We start from the raw sequence: 21975 nt of genomic DNA on the forward strand, positions 1-21975 counted from the left end.
AAAAAAAAAACAACCCCCAACTAAATAGTGAAGTCTCAACCTCAGAGTAGAAAACACGAAGCTATATCTGACATTTTTATGCCGTTTTGAGTTACTAGGACGGTGGGATAAAAAACCCAATGTTCTATACTATGCTCTATCAAAATTGCAAGATTATTCACATAGATCTAGATATCTAGTCATTATCAAAATATTCAGAGAATTGCATTCGAAAAGCTTGGCATGATTCGAAATTTAAAATCTTTGACGTCAATTTTTTTTAAAACTGTGTTCTGGTTTTGAACAGATAGAACTTTGCATGAGTTCTCGAGTAGTGAAGTGTTCAAGTGAGTCTTCGGTTGGAACTTGGGGACAACAACAGACCCACTTGTGTCTTCTTTTTGCATTTTGCATTATCATCCCGGGCCACACCCCACCTAAAAATTAAAGTAATAGTGATAAGAACGGAAACAACAACAACAATAACAAAAACAACAACAAAATCAAACAACATGCAGATCAAACAGTACATCGACCGGTCATTTCCTCCTTCCCTAAAATCTTCATCAAGTAGGCCTACAGCTACAATATCTGCAACAGACATCGGCGATCATGTTTCTCTTTTCATTCCTTTGCTCGGGTGCTAAAAAAAAAAGAGATATATTAATATCTTTTTTCCCTGCCACCAATCTGTTCAGGTTTTCCAATAAATACGTTGCTCTGGATCTACCATTGTCTCGTTTGTCTAAAGTTTTGTCAGTGAGAGCTAGATATACAAGGCCCTAATACCTATATTCAGAACTGCGTTTGTCTTTTCTTGATAGATCATGCAGGGTGCCCAAAACGGGTTGGATCGGCCGATCGGGCCGATTGCCCGACTCGATTGCCTCAAAAACAAACTTGTTTGTTTTCAGTTTCAGGCGATCGAATTGAGCGATCAGCCCGATCCAGCCGTAGTGGGCACCCTATATAATGTTTTTTTTTTTTTCCAATTCATCAGCGAGCGGTCCACGTGGGTTTCGTCGAGTACTAGATCTATATCTACATAAATTTTTTTATATCTTTTCCATCTAAAAATGACGGACTTGCTTTCAAAAGCGATATTTGTCCCGGCTGTAAACTTTTTAAAATCTGTAGAAACCACCCACTTAGGTTTTTTTTTTTTTTGGCTATCATTTATTTAGGAATTTTATAGAATACAGCTAGTAGGTCTTTACAAAAATAATGACCTGTTTATGGTTAAGAAAAAATAAATACAAATCATTGGGCAAAAATTGGGGAACCTATATTATCTATATGTTCGATAGTTGAGGACATACATGTATTTGACATCAGTTGCGCCACGAATTTTTGACCGCACTTTAAAAACAGTGTCACCGGCATATCTCTGTATGTTTTTATTAATGTTTTCGCCATTCACTTTAATACTTTCTATATTTTTAGAATTGTTCAACTGTATCTTATTACATGTACATGTCTGAGGATTTGGGCCCTTGTCTCAGCTTCTGTTTTGATCTTCTTATATTCGATGTATTCTCCATCAATTTTTACAATGCGTTTTGATCCCTGTCGTAACAATTTTTAGATCTTTTCCTTCCTGACTCTTTCAAAATTACACGTAAGTCACTTTCCCGTTTCCACTGACCTTCCTCATCCGATTCAAAATTTAAACAAGGCCTACCTACTTAGTACCTACATAGAATCACTAACGCGTTGGGAGCGCCCCCTCCCCCACGGTCCCAACGAAACCAAGCAAGACAAAACAAAGCAAAAATAAACAAGGCAAAAAAACAAACAAACAAACAAAGCAAATACAAATCAGAACAAAACGAAAAGCCCTCACGAACTGACAACATTTATAAATAGATACAGACCATAAAAAAATAAACAGCAAACAAGTAAAACTGCGCCAATCCATACAATATAGGCCAATGTAATATCCCCCTTGCAAGGTAGGCTACCCATTTACTAATCAATTCTATTGAAATGTTTAAGTTTTAGTAAGGGTTTCACGCCATTTTTAATACAATTACATGTACATGTAGGTCATAATAAAATATAATCGTCGAAGATTAAATAAAGGTGTAACGTGAAAGTAAAATACAAAGAAGAGAAGGAGAAGAGATAAACGCATGTGTTTGACATGAAAGAAGGAGCCGAGCATCCGCCAACCACCCACAAGTCCAAAGAGCATCTCATCTTCAACACCTCCTCACTACCCCTCAATTAATGAAAAACCTATCAATTAATTACCGTGTATTCAACACATTGAGTGTATTACAAGGACCTTGTCTCTGTGTAACCTCAGTGAGTGCATTGCAAAATTAAAAACACGATCCCGTGCTAACACTGCTAAATGAACTTCGTACTCTTTATAACTCGCAGTTTCACTGTCAGAATTCCTGAATGGGGCAACTTTTTAAAATTTTAGTCAATAAACATTTCAGCATATAAAAACAGCGTAAGACAGTGTTATTTTCTCACCAACACATATAATCTAACCTACCAAATGTAAATAATCATATCATGCGGGCATACACTTTAAAAAAAATAAATTTCACACAATATAAAACAATATTCCCATATGGTGGACTTCCTACATTGCACAGCCTGCCACAAAAACGCTGTTGTTGTCGACCGAAAGCGAGACCGGGGATGCTGGTGGAAATTGGAAATAATAAACAACAGAAAACCGTAAACAGAGTCACAGAGGTGTATGATTGATATTGTTGTCACAGTGCCACCGACAGCGTCAAAGACAACCTGAATGTAAAGAGCTGTGTCCTGATTTGAACCTAGAAGAATAGTGCTCCTGGATCCTGTTGAGTTCTCCTGATAACATTCGACATTCGAGATGGTCGAGGCTGATATTAGCCAGGGCCAAGGAGACTTCGATCCAGACATGAGGGTAAACAAAAGAGTTTTGTGCATTGAATGATGACCGGGCTATGGCGTAGATCTACATTCCGATAACTTACATATAAACACTCCCCTTCGAATTTGTAGCTTGTGGCAATTATGACCAGCCTCCTAGTCTAATGCATTTATAAAGGCCACCCGGGGTGAGAATAGACTGAATAGATAGTGCAGGCGAGTCTTTTGGCTATTCTCACCCGGTGCGCGTTCAATGTTATAGCCTAGATCTAGGCCAACAAATTTTGCGTTCACCCTAAACCACAGAATTCTACACAGTGATAACAGAACAATTGTAGAATTCTGTGGGCCACCTCTATTCTCACCCGGAGTGAGAATAGTGCAGGCGAGTCTTGTGGCTATTCTCACCCGGTGCGCATTCACCAAATTTTGCGTTCACCCTAAACCACAGAATTCTACACTGTAATAACAGAAAAATTGTAGAATTCTGTGCCGTGAACAAACGTTCCATTACAACTGTAGCCTACTAAAAGCGTACAATTTTGTCTGTGGGCAGTGGAGAGAGAGAGAGAGAAAGAGAAGAGAGGAGTAGCGCGAGAATTTCCGGGCAAAACAAAATGGCGACCCGCGTAGTTCGGCTCGATTCGAAAAGTTAAACAGCCGTAGCATCTTTGTAGACAACCAAATTAACTCACTTTTGTGTTTTAACATCATTTTTTAACTTTGTTTTGGTCAATTTGATCGTCCACACCGATAGACAGTATTCAGAAAGAGACAGAGAGAGAGAGAGAAGAGGGGAGGAGTTGATCTTGCGAGAACTTCCAGGCGGGTGAGAATAGCCACTTTCAATTCTGTGCGGTGAACAAACGTTCCATTACAACTGTAGCCTACTAAAAGCGTACAATTTTGTCTGTGGGCAGTGGAGAGAGAGAGAGAAAGAGAAGAGAGGAGTAGCGCGAGAATTTCCGGGCAAAACAAAATGGCGACCCGCGTAGTTCGGCTCGATTCGAAAAGTTAAATAGCCGTAGCATCTTTGTAGACAACCAAATTAATTAAATAGTTTTGTGTTTTAACATCATTTTTTAACTTTGTTTTGGTCAATTTGATCGTCCACACCGATAGACAGTATATTCAGAAAGAGACAGAGAGAAATAGAAGAGGGGAGGAGTAGATCTTGTGAGAACTTCCGGGCGGGTGAGAATAGCCACTTCCTTTATAAAGAAATGTAGATCTAGTGATCTAGTATCATCAATCATCTAGGCCAGGCGGTGATCTTATACTTTAACTTTAGCGCTTTAGCACGTTAAATTCTTCAATTGAGGACTTCCGAAACGAGCGACCACTATCAGATCTGGATCAAAGTTCTATGTCATCAAGATTACACTCAATGGCTTCCAAAATCATGATGGAAAACTGAAAACCACTGTTATACGATCTGTTCATGACAAAATTACTGTAGTCTCCTAATTAAATGATAATGACTAATGAAAAAGGCCACCTCTGTTCGGGGTGAGAATAGCGCAGAAAGAGAGGGGGGCTCTCGTGGCCTAGAGGTTAAGGTTTTCGCCTCTCTTTCAAAGGTCCCGGGTTCGAATCCGGGTAGTGACGGAAACATTTTCTACTCTAAAATCATCTCCTTTCACCTCTTTTCCTGCTCTCTAGCCCTATTCTGTCGTCTGCTTTTGTCTCCTCTTTCTGCCCCCACTCCTCACCTCCTTTGCCCCCTCCTCTGGGCTCCTGACTCTCTCTGCAGCCTTTCTACTGCTACTCCTTGACTCCTTCTTTACTGCTTTCTTTCAGCCACACCCCTGATCTTTTGGTAGGGAAGATTTACACCTCTAGCCTTCTCGGACAAGGGCGAAAAGTCTTGGAGGGCCCGTGTGCAAGTTGCGCAGGTTAAAGATCCCTTTGTGGTCTAAATCGATAAGAGTAGTAGGCTTCGGTCGCCACATGGGCAAATTAAAAAATTTCCTGCCAACAAAATGTTAGGTGTGTCCAGTGCGCTCATATGACCGTATGCAGTTGCGAGCGCCTTAAAAAACACTCACTTAAAAAAAAAAAGAGAAAGAGAGCCAAATGAAATTCCCCGGGCCAGACACGATTCAAAAGAGCCAAATTTCTGGGATTTGGCTGCAAACTGACAACCCTGACTGTGGCTATTTGGACACGAACAGTGACGAACATGAATGATTTTTTTGACTTTGGAAATCAATTGTACTCGACTATGAAAATATAGATTATTTCACAGCACTCGTGCTAGGCCAAGAGCGAAAAGATTTTCTGGTCGAATACTCTCGTTTCTCGTTTCATGTTCTTTATATAATAAAATAGGCCTACATGTGCATGAGCAATTTAATTTTACTCAACGAAAAGACTTCTTCGTCCTGCTGATTTCGCTATATTTTAATGTGTATTTTTGCTTTTATGATTGAGGTCAATGATATTATTATCTTTGCCGCTTGATGTCCAGTTCCTTTACTGATCCCTCCCCTCCCCCTTGTAATTTGTTAAAGGCTATGTGTTGTAGTGTATTGTAGTGCTGTTTCGACAGTTCTATCTCCTGAGCGGAGTCACACATTTTTCGTTTCTGTTTTCTGTCGGTCTTGAAGAATTTTGAACTTGAATTTATTTAATAATATAATTGTTCTTCTTGTATCTTTTTCAGGCTGCCCTGGACAGTATTGTGGAAGAGCTGATCGATGAAGTGTCTCTCGGGCTGTGCTTTGAGATTCATCGCTCCTGCAAAGTGGGCTCCATGTTCTTGAATGGATTCGATGACATGTGAGTGCAGCCTGAGTGTATTTAGACTTCTGTACTCATTGATTCTGAGTCTCAAGATATTTTTTGAGTCATGAAATTGGGCTTGACTGAAGTTTTCATTGACCAGGATTTCCTTGATAAAAAAAATTAAATCTAGCTGACGGAATACTTGATAGTATCATAGTTTAATATTAATAGGTAAAAAGTCTATGCAAGAATTCATTTTAAGTTTTCATCAATTGCCAAGTGGTCTAGTTTTGGCTTTGATGTTTGGCTGATATGATGTCAAGTTGCTAAGCCATAGCAGTAATAATAATAATAATAATAATAATTGCATTTATATAGCGCATATCCATGTTCAAGAGCATGCTCTATGCGCTTTACAACTATTATTACCCCAGCAGACCCTCTGAGAACGCTCAGAAACATTCTCAGCTTCCGCGGAAGCATACAGTACAAGCTGCGGATTTCACGCGCTCAAACACTATCAAACTGACAAGATCTTTCACTGTCTATAGCCGGGTACCCATTTCCACCTGGGTGAAGTGAGGAAAATTTGTGCAAAGTGCCTTTCCCAAGGACACAACGTTGGGCCCCTGACGGGATTCGAACCCTCGACCTTACGGTTGCGAGTCCGAGAGCCTAACCACTAGGCCACCGACGCCACTGTGACTTGACTATAATCACAACTGCTTGTTACTTCAAGAGTAATGGAAAGCATTTTGTTCTTCTGTTGAATTGCATTGTGTTTTTTAAGTGAGTTTTAAAATTGTTCATATATTATCAATTATCTATTTGTGGTGGCCGAATTTTGCTATCCAAAAGGCTTTTTAATGGCTGCATCGATCGACGTGCGGTTTTCACCAAAAGATTCTTTGAAATATTCTCCAGATCATGACGCCCTTTGTTTTTTAAGTTTTTAGACAGTTTTGCTGCAAATAGCTGAATTTCTTTATTTCGCAGATCGCTTTTGTAGGCCCACGCTTCTGTCACTGTAATTTTAGAAAATCCGCTAGATTTGTTTATTTCAAGTCGTACTTCCGTTTGAGACTATTGCGCATTTTCGCGCAATACTAAGCACTATTTTAAGTGTGCGACCCGTATAGATCTAGCCTCATGTTTTCTTTTTTATACTTGGTGCTAATTTCGACTGTGATCTTTTCGTTTGATGCCCATAAAATAACTGTGGTTTAGAATCATTTAAAGGGTGCACAGTTATATTTAAGGAGTCTGAAGTCACTGTAGTTTAATTTTCAGTTTTTCATTAGTCTCGTTTAGATCTTATCTTGGGAAAGTCCGTCTTCTAAGACAAAAGGCATTGTAAACAAGTGAGGCTTCCGTTCACAAGGAGTGCGTACAGATCCCTCAATGACTTGACGATCGATTTTTTTGAGTCTGTTCATCGAACGGGAAACCCAGCTAGTACAGTATAACACGGATATCTCAAACTGGTCGGGACTGGCCTCTGTCGTTCGAGGGATCCCTTGTTTGAGGTATACGTGAACAGTGATGGCATCGCTTGTGTCAGAGAATCAAGGGAAGCAACAAAAATTGTTACTTTAGGGGCAAAGCAATGATGAGAAACGCTTCCGAGTTCGATGGGTATTGAGCCTACCGGTATCAAGATAGTTTATTTGTGTAGGTCAGTTTGAGCAATCTATAGTCTACATCTATCGATCGGTGCCTTTTCAAAATTTTCAAAACTAAACAATTTGATTGTATATGATAGGCATATTGCAACAATAGTCAACGACACGACAACAAAACGATGCTGCCGTACCCTGCCTTTCCCACCAAGCGCGCAGTCCTTTGCAGAGGGGTGGATGGGCTGATCATACGATGCTCAACACTTCCTCTCGCCCTCTCCACACAAGCCTTGCAAGGTCTTGGACCTAGGCACACGCAGAGGGCACACGTGTCGAGGAGAGCTCTAAAAATAGCACAGCTAGCTGCTTCTGTGGAAGGGGAAAAGTGGTATTATTTATAGCGACTTTGCCTGTGTCCATTAAAAAAAATTGTTATTTTGTCTCAAGTGCACCTCAAAGAACATTGACTTTAGACCTCTACGGGGGCGTAATTAGTTAGACTATTCCGTGTTTGTGCTTGAGCTTCGCGTAATTTTCTTACAAAGATAAAGAAGTAGAAAAAAACGGTACCGCAGACTCTGACGGATGCGAGATTTCGAATAATCTGTGTTTGACCTATCCGGGTTATACTATGTATTTTCTTCTTCTTTGCTTTCGCTGACAGTCAGCCTTCAAATCTGGAGGTATGCACAAATTGTGCAGTTACTTTCTCTTTAAGTCCCCACCAGATACATCGTGTGCATCTAGGTCTCTTAGTACAAATTTAACCTCAATCTTTGTTTTATGCAATTAATTTATAATATTTGTGTTGTAAGTGGAGTTTTACTTCTGTGTGTTTCAGATCTGACACAGAGTATGGTGAGTGCACATCTTAGATATAATAATATAATAATATATGTGAGGCAGCGTGGTGGAATCAGGCTCTCTTCAATTTTTAGACATGTAGAGTTATTGGTATCATCTTAGAGCTTGTTCACTTGTCTTTATTTGGATGAAAAAAATAACCATTTATGTTGAATACAAGTCGAGATATTTGCAAAAGAAGGAGGTGTGGGTCACCTGTTTTCGGAGGTAAAATAAGTGAGAAAATGGCCTCCAAAGATTAGTTATGTTAGACAATTAGATTGCTTTTATCAATATACAGAAGGGAAACAATAAATCCTGGATTGTTGGTCCCTATATTAACATGTTGAATTATGTCCCTGTAATTGTACTTTTATTTATCTACCCTCACAACAAAGATTGTCTGATCTTAGTGATCTTTACTCACTCCTCCTTCCTGTTTCAATCACATGTACTCATGCTCATTATGATTTATTTAGTCTTGTCAGTGAAGCCAGAGAGGGCAGACCTCATATTATTTTCATCATTAAATTACCCTTCTTCATTTAGAAACGGAGTTCCTACGTTTGCTTTATTATATACAATAATGGCAAACAACCCTAGTGCAACGTTATTTCCTTAGCTTAAGAGTCCGTGGTAACTGAAAATTTACATTTTATGTGCCTTTAATCAACGTTTTCCAGAAAAATCCACACAGAAATTAGTTCTTTAATGGGCATGAAAGGTGTTGAGCCGATAAACAAAAATTTGATAAAAATTCACAAACCTGCGGAAAAATGCAAGTTTCTTCATTTTGATTATTTTGACGAGAGCCTGATTCCACCACGCTGCCTCACATATAGTAATAATATTTGCATTTATAGAGAGCGCTTTATCCCATACGAATGTAAGCTCTGAGTTTGTATCCTGCATATATGAAACTTATTTGTAGTGCTTTGCCATGGTGCACTGCACACTTTACGTTGTTCGTCATCGTCGTTTATGTATGCCGTATCTGGGTTATATTTTATGGTTTTTCGTCGTCTTTTTCTCATTTTCATTGCTCATCAACTTTTTCTCTTTTTCATGGTTCGTCATCATCGTTTATGTAACCCGTCTCTTGGTTATCGTTTTTTTAATGTATCATTGTTGGTCATCTTTCTCTCCTTTTCATCTTTTGCATTCATTGTCTGTGTATGTTGTGTCTGGGGTCAGCAGTGAAGGTCGTGTAGGGCCTATTTTGGCTTTATGTTTCATCTTGGGAGTTTGTTTTAGATCAAACAGGTCAATTTTAATTTTATAAGATGCATTATTTTGGTGCATTTCAAATTGACCTCTTTTTAGTTTTCCTCTCTGGCCAGAACCATAAATTTTTATGTAGTTCCATTTTTTTTTCTTTCTCTATGTAAAGCAGGTGCTAAAGTAGTTTCATTAAAAAAAAAAAAGTGTTTTATTTTGCAACATATTTTTATATTTAATTAATAGTGCTGATGGAATTGTACAGCTGATAGTTTTGCCCTTATTTTGCTGTGTGTTTGAACTGTGGCTTCTATGTGGGTTTGGGCAGTTTGAAAGTAACACTGTTTGGTCATTTTTATATGATTTTATTGCCTTTTGTAATATATATATCTTTCTGTCTGTGGCTTTCTCTCTTGCTTGTTCCCTGCACTAAATGACAAGATTTGTTTTATGTGTAAAATCACACAGTGGCAGATGTGTTTTTTACTATCCTGTAAGGCTTTTGTCAGAATAAGCATATATATATATTTGTGTGTGTGTATTGCTCTTTCGAGTATGTGTCTATATAACTCTGAAGGTCTTGTAGTTAAATTCTTGCATGTGTTTGAATGATGCATCTGATGTGATATATATACTTTTTGTCAGCTTTACTTTTCTTTTCATATATATGTGGTTGGTTGGCGGGTGCTCTGGTGTGGTTTGCTTCTTCTTTCCTATCAAATATCTATCGTCCTTATCTCCCCTTCTTCTTTTTTATGTTTGTTACTCTCTTGTAACGCTTCTAAAGTCTAATCTGCTGGGGCTCCTATGACCTTATGCAGTTGCGAGCACCATAGAACCTCTACTAAAACTAAACTAAAACTAAACTTTTCATATACCGGGTATTGAATTTTAATGAGAGTAATATATCATTTATGTATACCTGCATACATGTTTTTACGGTCTTGTAACGGTCTTGAAAGAAAACTCTCCCTCTGGGATAATAAAGTATCACAGCAGATATCAACAATGTTGTTTGCCAGAGAGGCTGTTTCTTTCTCTCCCGCCTTCTCAACCACTGATGATGTGGATCCAGAAAATAGATAGCCTCGTAGATTTGATAGATAATGCGAGTTCACGATCGACGGAGTTCTAATTTTATCTAAGCTTCGTCTAGGACTCAAATTTTCTTAAATTTCTCAAATGTGAGGCAGCGTGGTGGAATCAGGCTCTTGTCAAAATAATCAAAGTGAAGAAACTTGCATTTTTCCACAGGTTTGTGAAATTTTATCAATTTTTTTTTTTTTGGCTCAACACCTCTCATGCCCAGAAAAGAACTCATTTCTGTGCGGATTTTTCTGAAAAACGTTGATTAAAGGCACAAAAAATGTAAATCTTTAGTTACCACAGACTCTTAAGCTAAGGAAATAACTAATCTTTGGCGGCCATTTTCTCACTAATTTTCCTCTGAAAACAAGTGACACGCACCTCTTTCTTTTGCAAATATCTCGACTTGTATTCAAGATAAATGGATATTTTTTTCATCCAAATAAAGACAAGTGAATAAGCTTTAAGATGATACCAATAACTCTAAATGCCCCAAAATTGACGAGAGCCTGATTCCACCACGCTGCCTCACAAATATTCTTATACTGAGCCAAGTTGCTGCCTCAGAAGTAAATAATGTCTGCTCAGTAGCCGACCTAGTTTTGAGAAATTTGACGTAAAAATTTTTCAGTTTCACAATATGATCAATATGTCAAGCCTTTTTGTTTGTTTTAGTAGAGGTTTTACGGCACTCGCAACTGCATAAGGTCATATGAGCGCCAGAAGATAAGAGGTGTTACAAGAGAGTAACAAACATAAAAATGAAGAAGGGGAGATAAGGACGATAGATGTTTGATAGGAAAGAAGGAGAAGCTTTTTTTAAATGCAATTCTTTGAATATCTTGATAAAAAGGAATATTATTATGTTTTGACAGTGCAAATAGATCATTTGGCTTCTGACATCATGGTCTTAGTAACTCAAAACGGCCAAAAATGTCAGATAGAACTTTGTAATGCTAAAGTAGTCCTGTGTCAACAGATTCAAATTCAATGTTTTTCATTTTTGGTTTTACGTTGTTTGCAGCTATTATTGACCGGCCTGGAATGGACGTTCTTGGCCAGGTTCCTTCAAAGAAGAACTATGAATGTGTGTGCCCAAATTGCCAGCGCAATCTGGCAGCCTCCCGGTTCGCTCCTCACCTGGAGAAGTGCATGGGCATGGGCAGGAACTCTTCTCGAATCGCCAGTCGCAGGTCAGTGAGTGCGGCATTTTTGGTCGTCATGATTTGGTCCTGTCATAGCGGGCAGATTGTATGAAAGACGTGAAAGCTTACCCAAACATTCCGTGTTTCAACTTTGTTTTAGTTACTGTTTTCCGGCACTTGCAACACAATAAGTGGGTGGTTGGCGGGCGCTCTGGTGTGAGTTGTGCCATAATGCCACTAGCCTTTTATATCTTGTTTGTTGGTACTGTATCTATCATTAAAATTTGGTAAAACCCAAAAAGATAAATGCGTTGGTAGTCCCAAAAGAAACATGCAGGGCAAGTTTTACCATTATTAGATGACGAAGTCTATTTAAACATTTTTTTCCCTTTTATTTCAACAGTAGCAAAAATGAGATGTGCCTTTCTGCTAATGTTGTGACGATATATATACACATATACTTTTAAAATTATCATTATTATTATTATGATTAATTACACGCAAATCGAAATTGCTGTCTCAGCTGAATGTTTCAGAGATGTTTCCCCCCATTGTGCATCTATCCCCCCCCTCCAACAGGATTGCCAACAATCAGAAGCACGGGGGCAGTGAGGAGAGCGGCCAGGAGGATGAGAACGACAACGACTGGAACTATGCTCCCGAGTCTAAGAGATGTACGTTGTTGTTGTTTAACTATGCTCCGAGTCTAAGAGATGTACGTTGTTGTTGTTTAACTATGCTCCCGAGTCTAAGAGATGTACGTTGTTGCTGTTTAACTATGCTCCGAGTCTAAGAGATGTACGTTGTTGTTGTTTAACTATGCTCCGAGTCTAAGAGATGTACGTTGTTGTTGTTTAACTATGCTCCGAGTCTAAGAGATGTACGTTGTTGCTGTTGCACGATTATAGCACGCCTGCTGAGTTACTTACTTGTACTTTTTCATCCTCTGTCGCTGTTAAGATTAGTGTGGAGGGGAGATGTAGTTTTCTATGGTAGGCCAGCTCCGCAGCTCTTTCAATTGGGATATTATGATTTCTCAGGGTTTCCTTGACTCCCTCAATCCATCTTTTGCGTGGCCTTCCTCTTCCTTTATAGCCTGAGTGCTTGGTGTTGTAAGCTCTGGAGGCTGGCTGGCTGGCTAAGTGACTTTCGTTACTTGATAAAATCAGAGCTCTCCACCTTTTTTTTTTACCCTTTGAAGAATTTGGGAGTCGGATTTGCCAAAAAAGTGTTCAGCTCTTTGCTTCCTTCTCCGCTGTCGTTGTAGCAGTGTTTGTGTGGATGGTGACAGTTGTCATGGGAACGTTGGGAGGTGAAGAGTTGGGACTGCTTCCACAAGCTGAGACTGATCATCTTCTCCAAGTAAATCAGAGTTTCTCTGATTTTTTAAAAAACCCACCTTGAAGAATGCTGATCGGATTTGCTTAAAATCTGAATTTTTCTCTTGAATTCTATTTTTGTCACGTCCTACAGGGCTTATCGTAAAGGGTGTGAAAATATTCGTTTTTATTTGTGTATATTTATAGTATATATTTATTTGACCCCTTTGATTCGTTACTTAATCTACTGGAGTTGTGGAGACTGATGGAAAAGAATAGCTACAGATTATGATTGGGTGCTGTAAAACTTTTAACCAAACGAATAAACATAACTTTGAGAAAGAGAGCAATAGCTAATGTTTTAGTACCGTAAAACTCTTGTCAGACACAACAAACAAAGCTTTGAAATGGACATCCAGAGATAATGCTTTAGTGCTGTAAAACTCTTACAAAAGAAACAAGGATTTGAGAAGGACAGCCGTTGATAATGTTATAGATAATGCTTTAGTGCTGTAAAACTCTTTAAAAAGAAACAAGACTTTGAGAAGGACGGCTATTGACAATAATGTTTCCCTTTTCTGTGCTCGTATTTCAGTGCGGAAGCTCAAGAAAGACAAAATGTCCAACTCCCCGAGGAATCGGCGTCTAGTGAAACTTCGAAACGGTAGTAAGCAGACTTGTGCAGATGTCCCGCAGTTCACTGTTTCCTGTTCTGTTTTGTTTCGTTTTGTTTTGTTAACTCACGAGGGGAGAGAAGATCTGTGCCGGGCCTGGTATAGCTCTGTTCTCTCTGCGCCATTGAGCGCTTCACGAACAAGAAATGGGGGCTCTCGTGGCCTAGACGTTAAGGCGTTGGCCTCTCATTCCAAAGGTCCCGGGTTCCAATGCGGATAGAGACCGAAAAATTTTTTCCTCTAAAAATTGTCTCCTTTCACCTCCTTTCCTGCTCTCCAGCAATGTTGTGTTGTCTGCTTTCATTTCCACTTTCTGCCCCCACCGCCTCACCTCCTTTGCCCCCTCCTCTGGGCTCCTGACTCTTTCTGCAGCCTTTCTACTGCTACTCCTAGGCTCCTCCTTACTGCTGTCTTTCTGCCACAGCCCTGATCTTCTGGTAGGAAAGATCTACACCTAGCCTTCTCGGACAAGGGCGAAAAATCTCGGAGGGCCCGTGTGCAAGTTGCGCACGTTAAAGATCCCTTTGTGGTCTAAAATCGTTAAGAGTAGGCTTCGGCCGCCACCCGGGCAAAATTCAAAATTTCCTACCAACTGAAAATATTAGGTGTGTCCCGCGCGCTCATATGACCTTATGCAGTTGCGAGTGCCGTAAAACACTTTACAAAAACAAAAGACGAACAGGAAATGCTGAGACCTAGAGAGAAGCCCGCAAGCTGCGCGCATCCACAAAAAGTGTTCCAATGTTGGAATGTTCAGAACGTGGCAAACCTTTCTCTGCCAGAATTGGTCTCATCGGCCACAGCAGAAGCCTCAAGTCATCGCAACCTTTATATTGTTCCAATTCTTCTATTTTGCGGGAGAAATATTCTACTCTGCGGATGTATTGATCGTTGTCAGACATTGCTGGACGAGCTATTATTATTATTATTGTTATTGTTATTTTACATGTAGTTATTATCGTTATTATTATTATTGTTATTGTTATTATTGTTTTTTGTTTGTTATTATTACTATTGTTTAAAAAAAAAAATTATTATTATTGTTATTATTATTATTATTATTATTATTATTATAATTTATTTTATTATTGATATTGTTATTATTATTATTATTATTATTGAGTGCTCCCAGGATTACTAGATATGACACCAGTGGCAGGTCCAACTTGTTTGCCTTAACTTTGTTCTGTCTGTCTGTCTGTCTGTCTGTCTGTCTGTCTGTCTGTCTGTCTGTCTGTCTGTCTGTCTGCCTGCCTGCCTGCCTGCCTGCCTGTCTGTCTGTCTGTCTGTCTGTCCGTCCGTCCGTCCGTCTGTCTGTACAACTCTGCATTACATGACTGCCTTTGTGTTGATGTGCTGCTCTGTACTCAACTCACACTGACAGGTCCTACTTGTTTCTAACCTTCACTCTGTCGTTTCTGTCAGTCTCACTTTTCCCCCTGCACTAAATGACCATTTTGTGACGACACGTGCTTCTCTTTACTCAGTACAACACGGCGTGATAGAATATATACCCCTTAGCATTTGTGAGCGCCGTAAAACCCCATACTACCATAGAAAGAATATTATACCGGCGACTACCGTGTAGTGGGTAGACACTTTGCTGTCACACATAGGAGACACAAGTTTGATTCTCGAGTGGGGTCGGGGTCAATTTTTATGCTCTTTTGTGCTCGGATGTCGTATCCCTTTTAGCGCTTGTTGGCCCTGATAGGCAGGGTTGGAAGCCTGCCTCTTAAATGATCTAACTCGTGTCGATGGGGACTAAAAAACTCCTTTATTTTTTAAAAATGTTGCAGGAAAGTGTTGTTTTATTTAAAACAGAAAATGGAATATATGTTGAGATTTACCTGTCTGGCATGTCTCTGGAATATTTATGTAACGTCACTAGTCAGTCTGTCTCTTTCTCTCCATTTATCTCTTTTTGTCTTTTGTTTTCTCTTTCACTCCATTTCTCTCTCTTTCTTCTGGACAGTTTCAATCTCTATGTTTCTCTCTCTCCTTGTTTTCCTCTGTGTCTGTTCCCCCCCCCCCCCCCCCACCCATTCTTTGCACGCACACAGACACACACATGCACTACACACACACACACATGCACTACACACACACACACACACACATATACTCACTCACACACACACACATGTCCACACTACCCTAGGAATTCCAAGTTATTTCTGTCCAGCACCTAGTTTCAAGAAATGTTGAAGTTTAACGTATTGAGTTTTACATCGTGGTCAAGCTTTTTCAAATGCAGTTCTTTGAATATCTTCGTAACGGCTCCAAATAATCTTAGGATTTTGCTAGAGCTGATGGAACATTCCATTTCTAACGTCATGGTCATGGTCATGGTTAGTCCAAATGGCAAAAAATTTTAGTTACCACTTTTTAATTTTTAGGCAGCGAACACTCCCCCCCCCCTCAAGCCTCTATCTCCACCACCATACAGCCATGAGTCAGTATCAATAAGATGACAACCTAATTCTCCCCATGTCCTTCTGACAGGAAATAACAACAGCCAGGCCAATGCAGCATCAGCAGCAGCAACAGCAGCAGCAGCAGCCAACAGCCAATCAGCCACCAACAGCTCTGGCGCCACAAGCGTTCCTGGAAGTGAGCTGTCGGGGACCAGAGACCATGCGGAGCCGCCCTACAGCTCACTTATGTACGAGTCTATGACCGTGGGTGAGTACTTTGTCCTATAATATTACAGCTCACTTATGTACGAGTCTATGACCGTGGGTGAGTACTTTGTCCTATAATATTGCAGCTCACTTATGTACGAGTCTATGACCGTGGGTGAGTGCTTTGTCCTATAATATTGCAGTTCACTTATGTACAAGTCTATGACCGTGGGTGAGTACTTTGTCCTATAATATTGCAGCTCACTTATGTACAAGTCTATGACCGTGGGTGAGTACTTTGTCCTATAATATTGCAGTTCACTTATGTACGAGTCTATGACCGTGGGTGAGTGCTTTGTCCTATAATATTACAGCGCTCTCATCTACGAGTCTTTGACCATCGGTCAGTACTTTGTCCCCCTTCAATGCGCTTATCTACGAATCTATGACTGTGGGCAATACTTTGTCCTAGAATCTAAGACTCTTACTCTGTACTTTGTCCTAATACAGGGCTCTCATCTACAAATGTATGACTGTCATTGAGTACTTTGTCCTAATACAGAGCTCTCATCTACGAATGTATGACTGTCGGTGAGTACTTTGTCCTAATACAGGGCTCTCATCTACGAATGTATGACTGTCGGTGAGTACTTTGTCCTATTACCGCACACTTATTCACGAATCTATGACTGTTGGTCAATATTTTGTCCTTTTACAGGGCACTTATCTCTACAAATCTTTGACCATTGGTTGGGACTTTGTCCTATTACAGCACTTTTATCTATGAATCTATTACCGTCGGTCAGTTATAACTATTTTTTAGACATTTTTGTATGATATCACTGACTTCACAAGAAAAAAAAAATGTGACTCCATATTTTTTTTGATTGCTCAGTAGACAAGGGTTGAATGTCGTAGAGCTTCTTTCTTTCTGTTGACTTTCTGTGGTCTGCCTCAAAACTATTGTAACTCATTCATTTATTTGCCAATGTGCACATAACTTCGCCTCGCACTCCTGGAGGCCAGCTACCAAACAAAATTAATTTGAGAAAAATCATGATCCAATAATTTGGAAGACTGGATGGAAATGTGTATTTAATTAGGAGATGTGAAAACGGCGCACTCTGTGTTGTTCTGGTGGGAGGGGATGGATGGAGACAACGCGAGGTGTGCTCTTCTGGCTGATTGGAGTTTTAGATGTCGTGATTCCGTATGTGAGTAGGTAGTGAAAACACGGCCTCGCGGCCTTCCGAGCGCCTGGGTATCGATGAAACCGGGGTAATTTAGATCGCTATTTCTTTGCTCTTTCGCTATAAAGCACTAAGTGTTTTACTCCTTGAAAAAGTTCATCTTTTCCTCGTTACAAAGGTGTAAGTTGTTCATATGTCCAATTATTACAAGTTGGAGAATCGCTGTGGAAAGCGAAGCCCCTCTCGGTCAGAACGCATTGTCGGCCGGTTAAAAACTTGACACCGTGCATTGAAATGTTTCACAGAAAGATTGATGATTAAATACTGTCCTTTCATTGGCAGAGAACTGTAGAGCTTTGGACAGGCTTTCCCATTGTATATTTTTTGCCTTTGACGTTTAAATAGAAAACCTTTAAAAATACCATCAAAGTTTTCAAAGATCATTAAATACACGAAATATGTAAAATACCGGCTCAAAAAAGGTACCAATAGTAAGATCAGTTCAGTTTCTATCAGAATGAAGTAATCGGCTTGGAATTATTTTGTATCAATCCTTCCGCGAAACTCGGAGAGCATGTGACCCCCCACGCGGGGAGCACTCGGTACACTTCAGTATAGAGGCGGTGCGGGGCCGGCCGGGTCAACACTCTCTGTTTTTGTCGAAATAATGACAGATCATCGTGTTTGAGGCGATAAATGATTTGTAATGATCTTACTGTCTTGAAAAATTAAGCTCCATGTCTATGTTATAGTGATTGTACTCTGTCAATGTGGAGAAATGAGATGGTTGGTGAACTTCGTACTCTTTTATTATCTGTCAAACATGGGGTTGTAGCCAGTTAACGACTTTAGCAAATTTGATCAAATTTTAAACAGCTACCATTTTCTTAAAAATTGACTGAGAGATTAAAGAATGGTACCAAAATTATCAGGAGATAGAGGCATTTCATAGGAACTGATACATTTGGCATACAGCTACTTTGAAAATTTAGTTTCTGGTACCTAATGTGAGGGGTCCAGTCCACCAAATTCATGTTTATAATAATATTGGTCTAGTTAAAAATAGACATGATGATAGTTCCTTCCTTATGAGATGTCCATGCTCGAAGGCGTATCCTGAGCTGTTTCTGTCTGTCTGTCTGTCTTACTTTTTCCCCCGGCACTAAATGACCATTATTGAGTCGATGTGCTTCTCTTTACTCAAACAAACAAACAAACAAAGACGTATTGTTTGAGTGGTGGTGTGTGCTGTGTCACCACCAATAGTTTGGGGTCTAGAATTGTGCTCACTTTCCAAATCAAGATTGTTAATCAAATTCCTCTTCTTAAAGAGACTTAAAATAAACCTACAGTCACAGGACCATTTGTTTTTTTAGATACGGTTGAAATTGTCCAGGACGGTCACCCGTTCTAGAGGAGAAAAGTGGTTGTCTTAGAAATATGAATGTCTTGGACAGTGCCATTATGATATTTGAAAGAAAAACTGCAAATAGAGAAGTGGGAAGCGGTCGTTTGTACACGTGATTGTCTTGAACATGTGGCTTTTAGAGCAGGTTTCGCTGTATCTAGTCCCATGCTTCAAAAAAAAAAAAAGTGCCACTGGAGTTATGTTGAGCCCTCCAACTCGTTGAGAAAACTGTTTTTGTGCAACATATTTCCCAGACATTGGAAGTACTCTATACAGCGACAAAGCACAGCTGATAAAAACCTGTAAATTCTTTGCCATATCGACAGACCGAAGGGCTAGAACCCAAATGGCCGCTGGATCGCAAAAGTAAAGTGAAGTAAAGTAAAAGAGCAACATATTTTTATTCTGATGGCTCACTGAATGTTTTTGTTTCTAGTTTTTTTTTTTCCTCAGAGGAGAGGAAAGCTCTGTTGTTGACGGTGAGTCTTCTACTGCTGGATGGGGTTGTGAGGTTTAGATATTGTATTATTTGGGTCACCACTTGGTGGAATCTGGTGCTCATCGATGTTGGGCGTATGGAGATATTGGTATCATCTTAAAGCTCGTTCATTTGTCTTGCATTTGGTGAAAAAGATACCAGTCTGTCTTAAATAGAAGTCGGGATATTTGTAAATAAAGGAGATAGGGGTGATCGGTTTCAGAGGTTGTTGTTGTTTTCAAATCCCTTTAGCTGCGAGCATTTCGCTCTTGGCAGTGCTGGTTTCACAGGTCAAACTGGCGAGAAAATGGTTGCCCAAAGTTTGGTGACTTCCAAAGCTTGAGTGTCCTTGGAAGCTGCAAATGTACATATGTGAGGCAGCGTGGTGGAATCAGGCTCTCGTCAAAATAATCAAAGTGGAGAAACTTTCATTTCTCCACAGGTTTGTGAATTTTTATCAAATTTTTCTTTTTTGGCTCAACACCTTTCATGCCCATTTAAGAACTCATTTCTGTGTGGATTTTTCTGAAAAATGTTGATTAAAGGCACAAAATCATAAATTTTCAGTTACCAGGGACTCTTAAGCTGAGGAAATAACTAATCTTTGTCAGACAATTTCTCACTAATTTTACCTCAGAAAACAGGTGACCCCCACCTCCTTCTTTCGCAAATATCTTGGCTTGTATTCAAGATAAATGGATATTTTTTACATCCAAATAAAGACAAGTGAACAAGCTTTAAGATGATTCCAATAACTGTACTTGACCAAACATTGAGGACAGCCTGATTCCACCACACTGTACTTGACCACAGCCTGATTCCACCGCGCTGCCTCACATTTTTTGTGCCTTTGATGAACTTTTTTCAGTAAAAATCCGCATAGTGTTGAGTCCCCCTATAATTAGACGACAGTTGCCCAGCATGTCGGGGGGGGAAAAGACACAGTTTCTTCGGTTTCACCATTATTATGATTGCCTGATATCACCACAGTCACAAAGTAATGTACAGTTTTCAGTTTGCCTTCTATGAATGTATATTTTAAAAAAATTTCTAAGTAAATTTCTGCAGGGAGAAAAAAAAAAGAGAAAGTATCACACTTTAGACAAATCTACTGCTCTCTAATCACACCTCAAATCTTCGGCACTCATAAGATGTATATATTTGTTGTTGTGAGTGCCGTTGTTGTTGTTGTTGTTAGCGATCCAGTAGCATCTGAGCGTTAACTCTTCTGCATGATGCCATTCGGTAATAGCTGCATGTCTGTTCTAATTGTTGTCTTGAGGAGTAGAGGCAGTTAGATGTGTGGGGTAGCTTGGGAAGAAAACATCCCCTTAAATCAGTTAGTTTTCTACAGAAGAACAGATGATGTTCCACTGTCTCTGAGGGGTAGTCACATAGTGGGCAGGCAGCAGACTGCTTTACTCCAATTCGGTTGAGATGTTGGTTGAGGGGTACATGTTGTGTTCTAAGTTGGAAGATTGTGGATTGATCTCCCCTCCTCAACTCATTGATTGGAGTGAGTGCCGTAAAACTCCTTCTAAAACAAAACTAGAGACGGTTATTGTGTGGAGGAGCTTCTTTTTGCACAAACACCTGGCCCTGGCTTTCCACATGAAGTGTGAGACACGCCTCTTGTCCTTTTCTTCTCCTCAGAGCTGTGGCGTGATTTCTGAGCACACTAAGAAGATGTGTACACGGTGAGTGTTTTTGGGGGTGGGGGGGGGGGGGGGGGAGAGGTGTGTGTGTGTGTGTGTGTGTGTGCCTGTGTGTGTGAGAGAGAGAGAGAGAGAGAGAGAGAGAGAGAGAGAGAGAGAGAGAGAGAGAGAGAGAGAGAGAGAGAGAGAGAGAGAGAGAGAGAGAGAGAGAGAGAGAGAGAGAGAGAGAGAGAGAGAGAGAGAGAGTGTGTTTGATTGATCTCAAAACACCCTAAGATGTGTACATTGTGAGTAATTGGGGGGGGGGGGGAGTGAGATGGAAAGTGGGGGGAGGGTGGAGGTGGAGGCCAGGGAGTGCGATGGAAAGGAGGTGTGGGGGTTCAAATGTCCCCAGGCCCGGCTGTCTAGTTTAATCCTATACTGTGAAGCTTTGTGTCCGTTCAGTCACAAAGTCACAGGTATGTCTGGGATACAAAATACGATAAGACTTTATTATTGATCCTTCACAAGAAGATGGAGCGTTTTCTCAGCTTCTGAGACGCAAAACATAAATTATCAGATGCTGTTAATTCGTCTTTATTCTGACTATGAAAGAAAAGTTGTAAAACTTTCTGAAACGCTTTATGTGAAGTTTTGAAAAATTCTGATGAGCGATTTGAACTTGAGAGCACTTTTAGTGAAGGCAGTTCTTGAATAGGAGGGAAGGGAAAAGCGAGGCTGTGTGTCAGGACTGTCCCTGTCATTGTGTCTGTACTACTAGTTACTTTTTCTCTATCCAGGACGGGTAAATGTGTTCAGCACACAGACGAACAGCGCAGACAAGTGAGACAACAGCTGTTGAGGCAAAGGTAAATACTGGAAGACTCTGCCAAACCTCTTTTACGGACATTGCTTTGGCTTCCTATTGAAAAAAGAATTGTGCACAAGTTGGCTACCCTATGTCACAAATGTTTGAATGATAATGCACCATCATATTTATCAAATCTGTTAAGACTGTACATTCCAACTCGCAGTTTAAGGTCATCAGCTGACAAAAAGAAATTTATTTTACCATCTATGAAACTTAAAACAATGGGTGAAAGGACATTTGAATACCAAGGCCCCAAGATGTGGAATGCTTTACCAAGTAATTTAAG

General features: G+C 40.0%; 1 protein-coding gene across 2 annotated transcripts in view; it reads left to right on the forward strand.

Moving 5' to 3' along the window:
* Nucleotides 1-2574: 2574 nt before the first annotated feature.
* Nucleotides 2575-21975, forward strand: part of LOC101851542 (ataxin-7-like protein 3) — a 22676-nt gene continuing 3275 nt past the window's right edge. Inside the window, exons 1-10 of one of the 2 annotated variants that reach the window (XM_005111244.3) lie at nucleotides 2575-2887; nucleotides 5519-5634; nucleotides 8041-8057; nucleotides 11371-11539; nucleotides 12071-12165; nucleotides 13406-13477; nucleotides 15990-16169; nucleotides 19160-19185; nucleotides 20838-20881; nucleotides 21619-21687. In XM_005111244.3, coding sequence (XP_005111301.1) covers nucleotides 2834-2887; nucleotides 5519-5634; nucleotides 8041-8057; nucleotides 11371-11539; nucleotides 12071-12165; nucleotides 13406-13477; nucleotides 15990-16169; nucleotides 19160-19185; nucleotides 20838-20881; nucleotides 21619-21687 — 842 coding nt within the window. In that variant the 5' untranslated portion in view covers nucleotides 2575-2833. The remainder of the gene's footprint in view (nucleotides 2888-5518; nucleotides 5635-8040; nucleotides 8058-11370; nucleotides 11540-12070; nucleotides 12166-13405; nucleotides 13478-15989; nucleotides 16170-19159; nucleotides 19186-20837; nucleotides 20882-21618; nucleotides 21688-21975) is intronic. The other variant, XM_005111245.3, reaches the window with a different exon arrangement.

The sequence above is a fragment of the Aplysia californica genome, unplaced genomic scaffold (genome assembly GCF_000002075.1).
Source record: "Aplysia californica isolate F4 #8 unplaced genomic scaffold, AplCal3.0 scaffold01030, whole genome shotgun sequence".
Lineage (NCBI taxonomy): Eukaryota > Metazoa > Mollusca > Gastropoda > Aplysiida > Aplysiidae > Aplysia > Aplysia californica.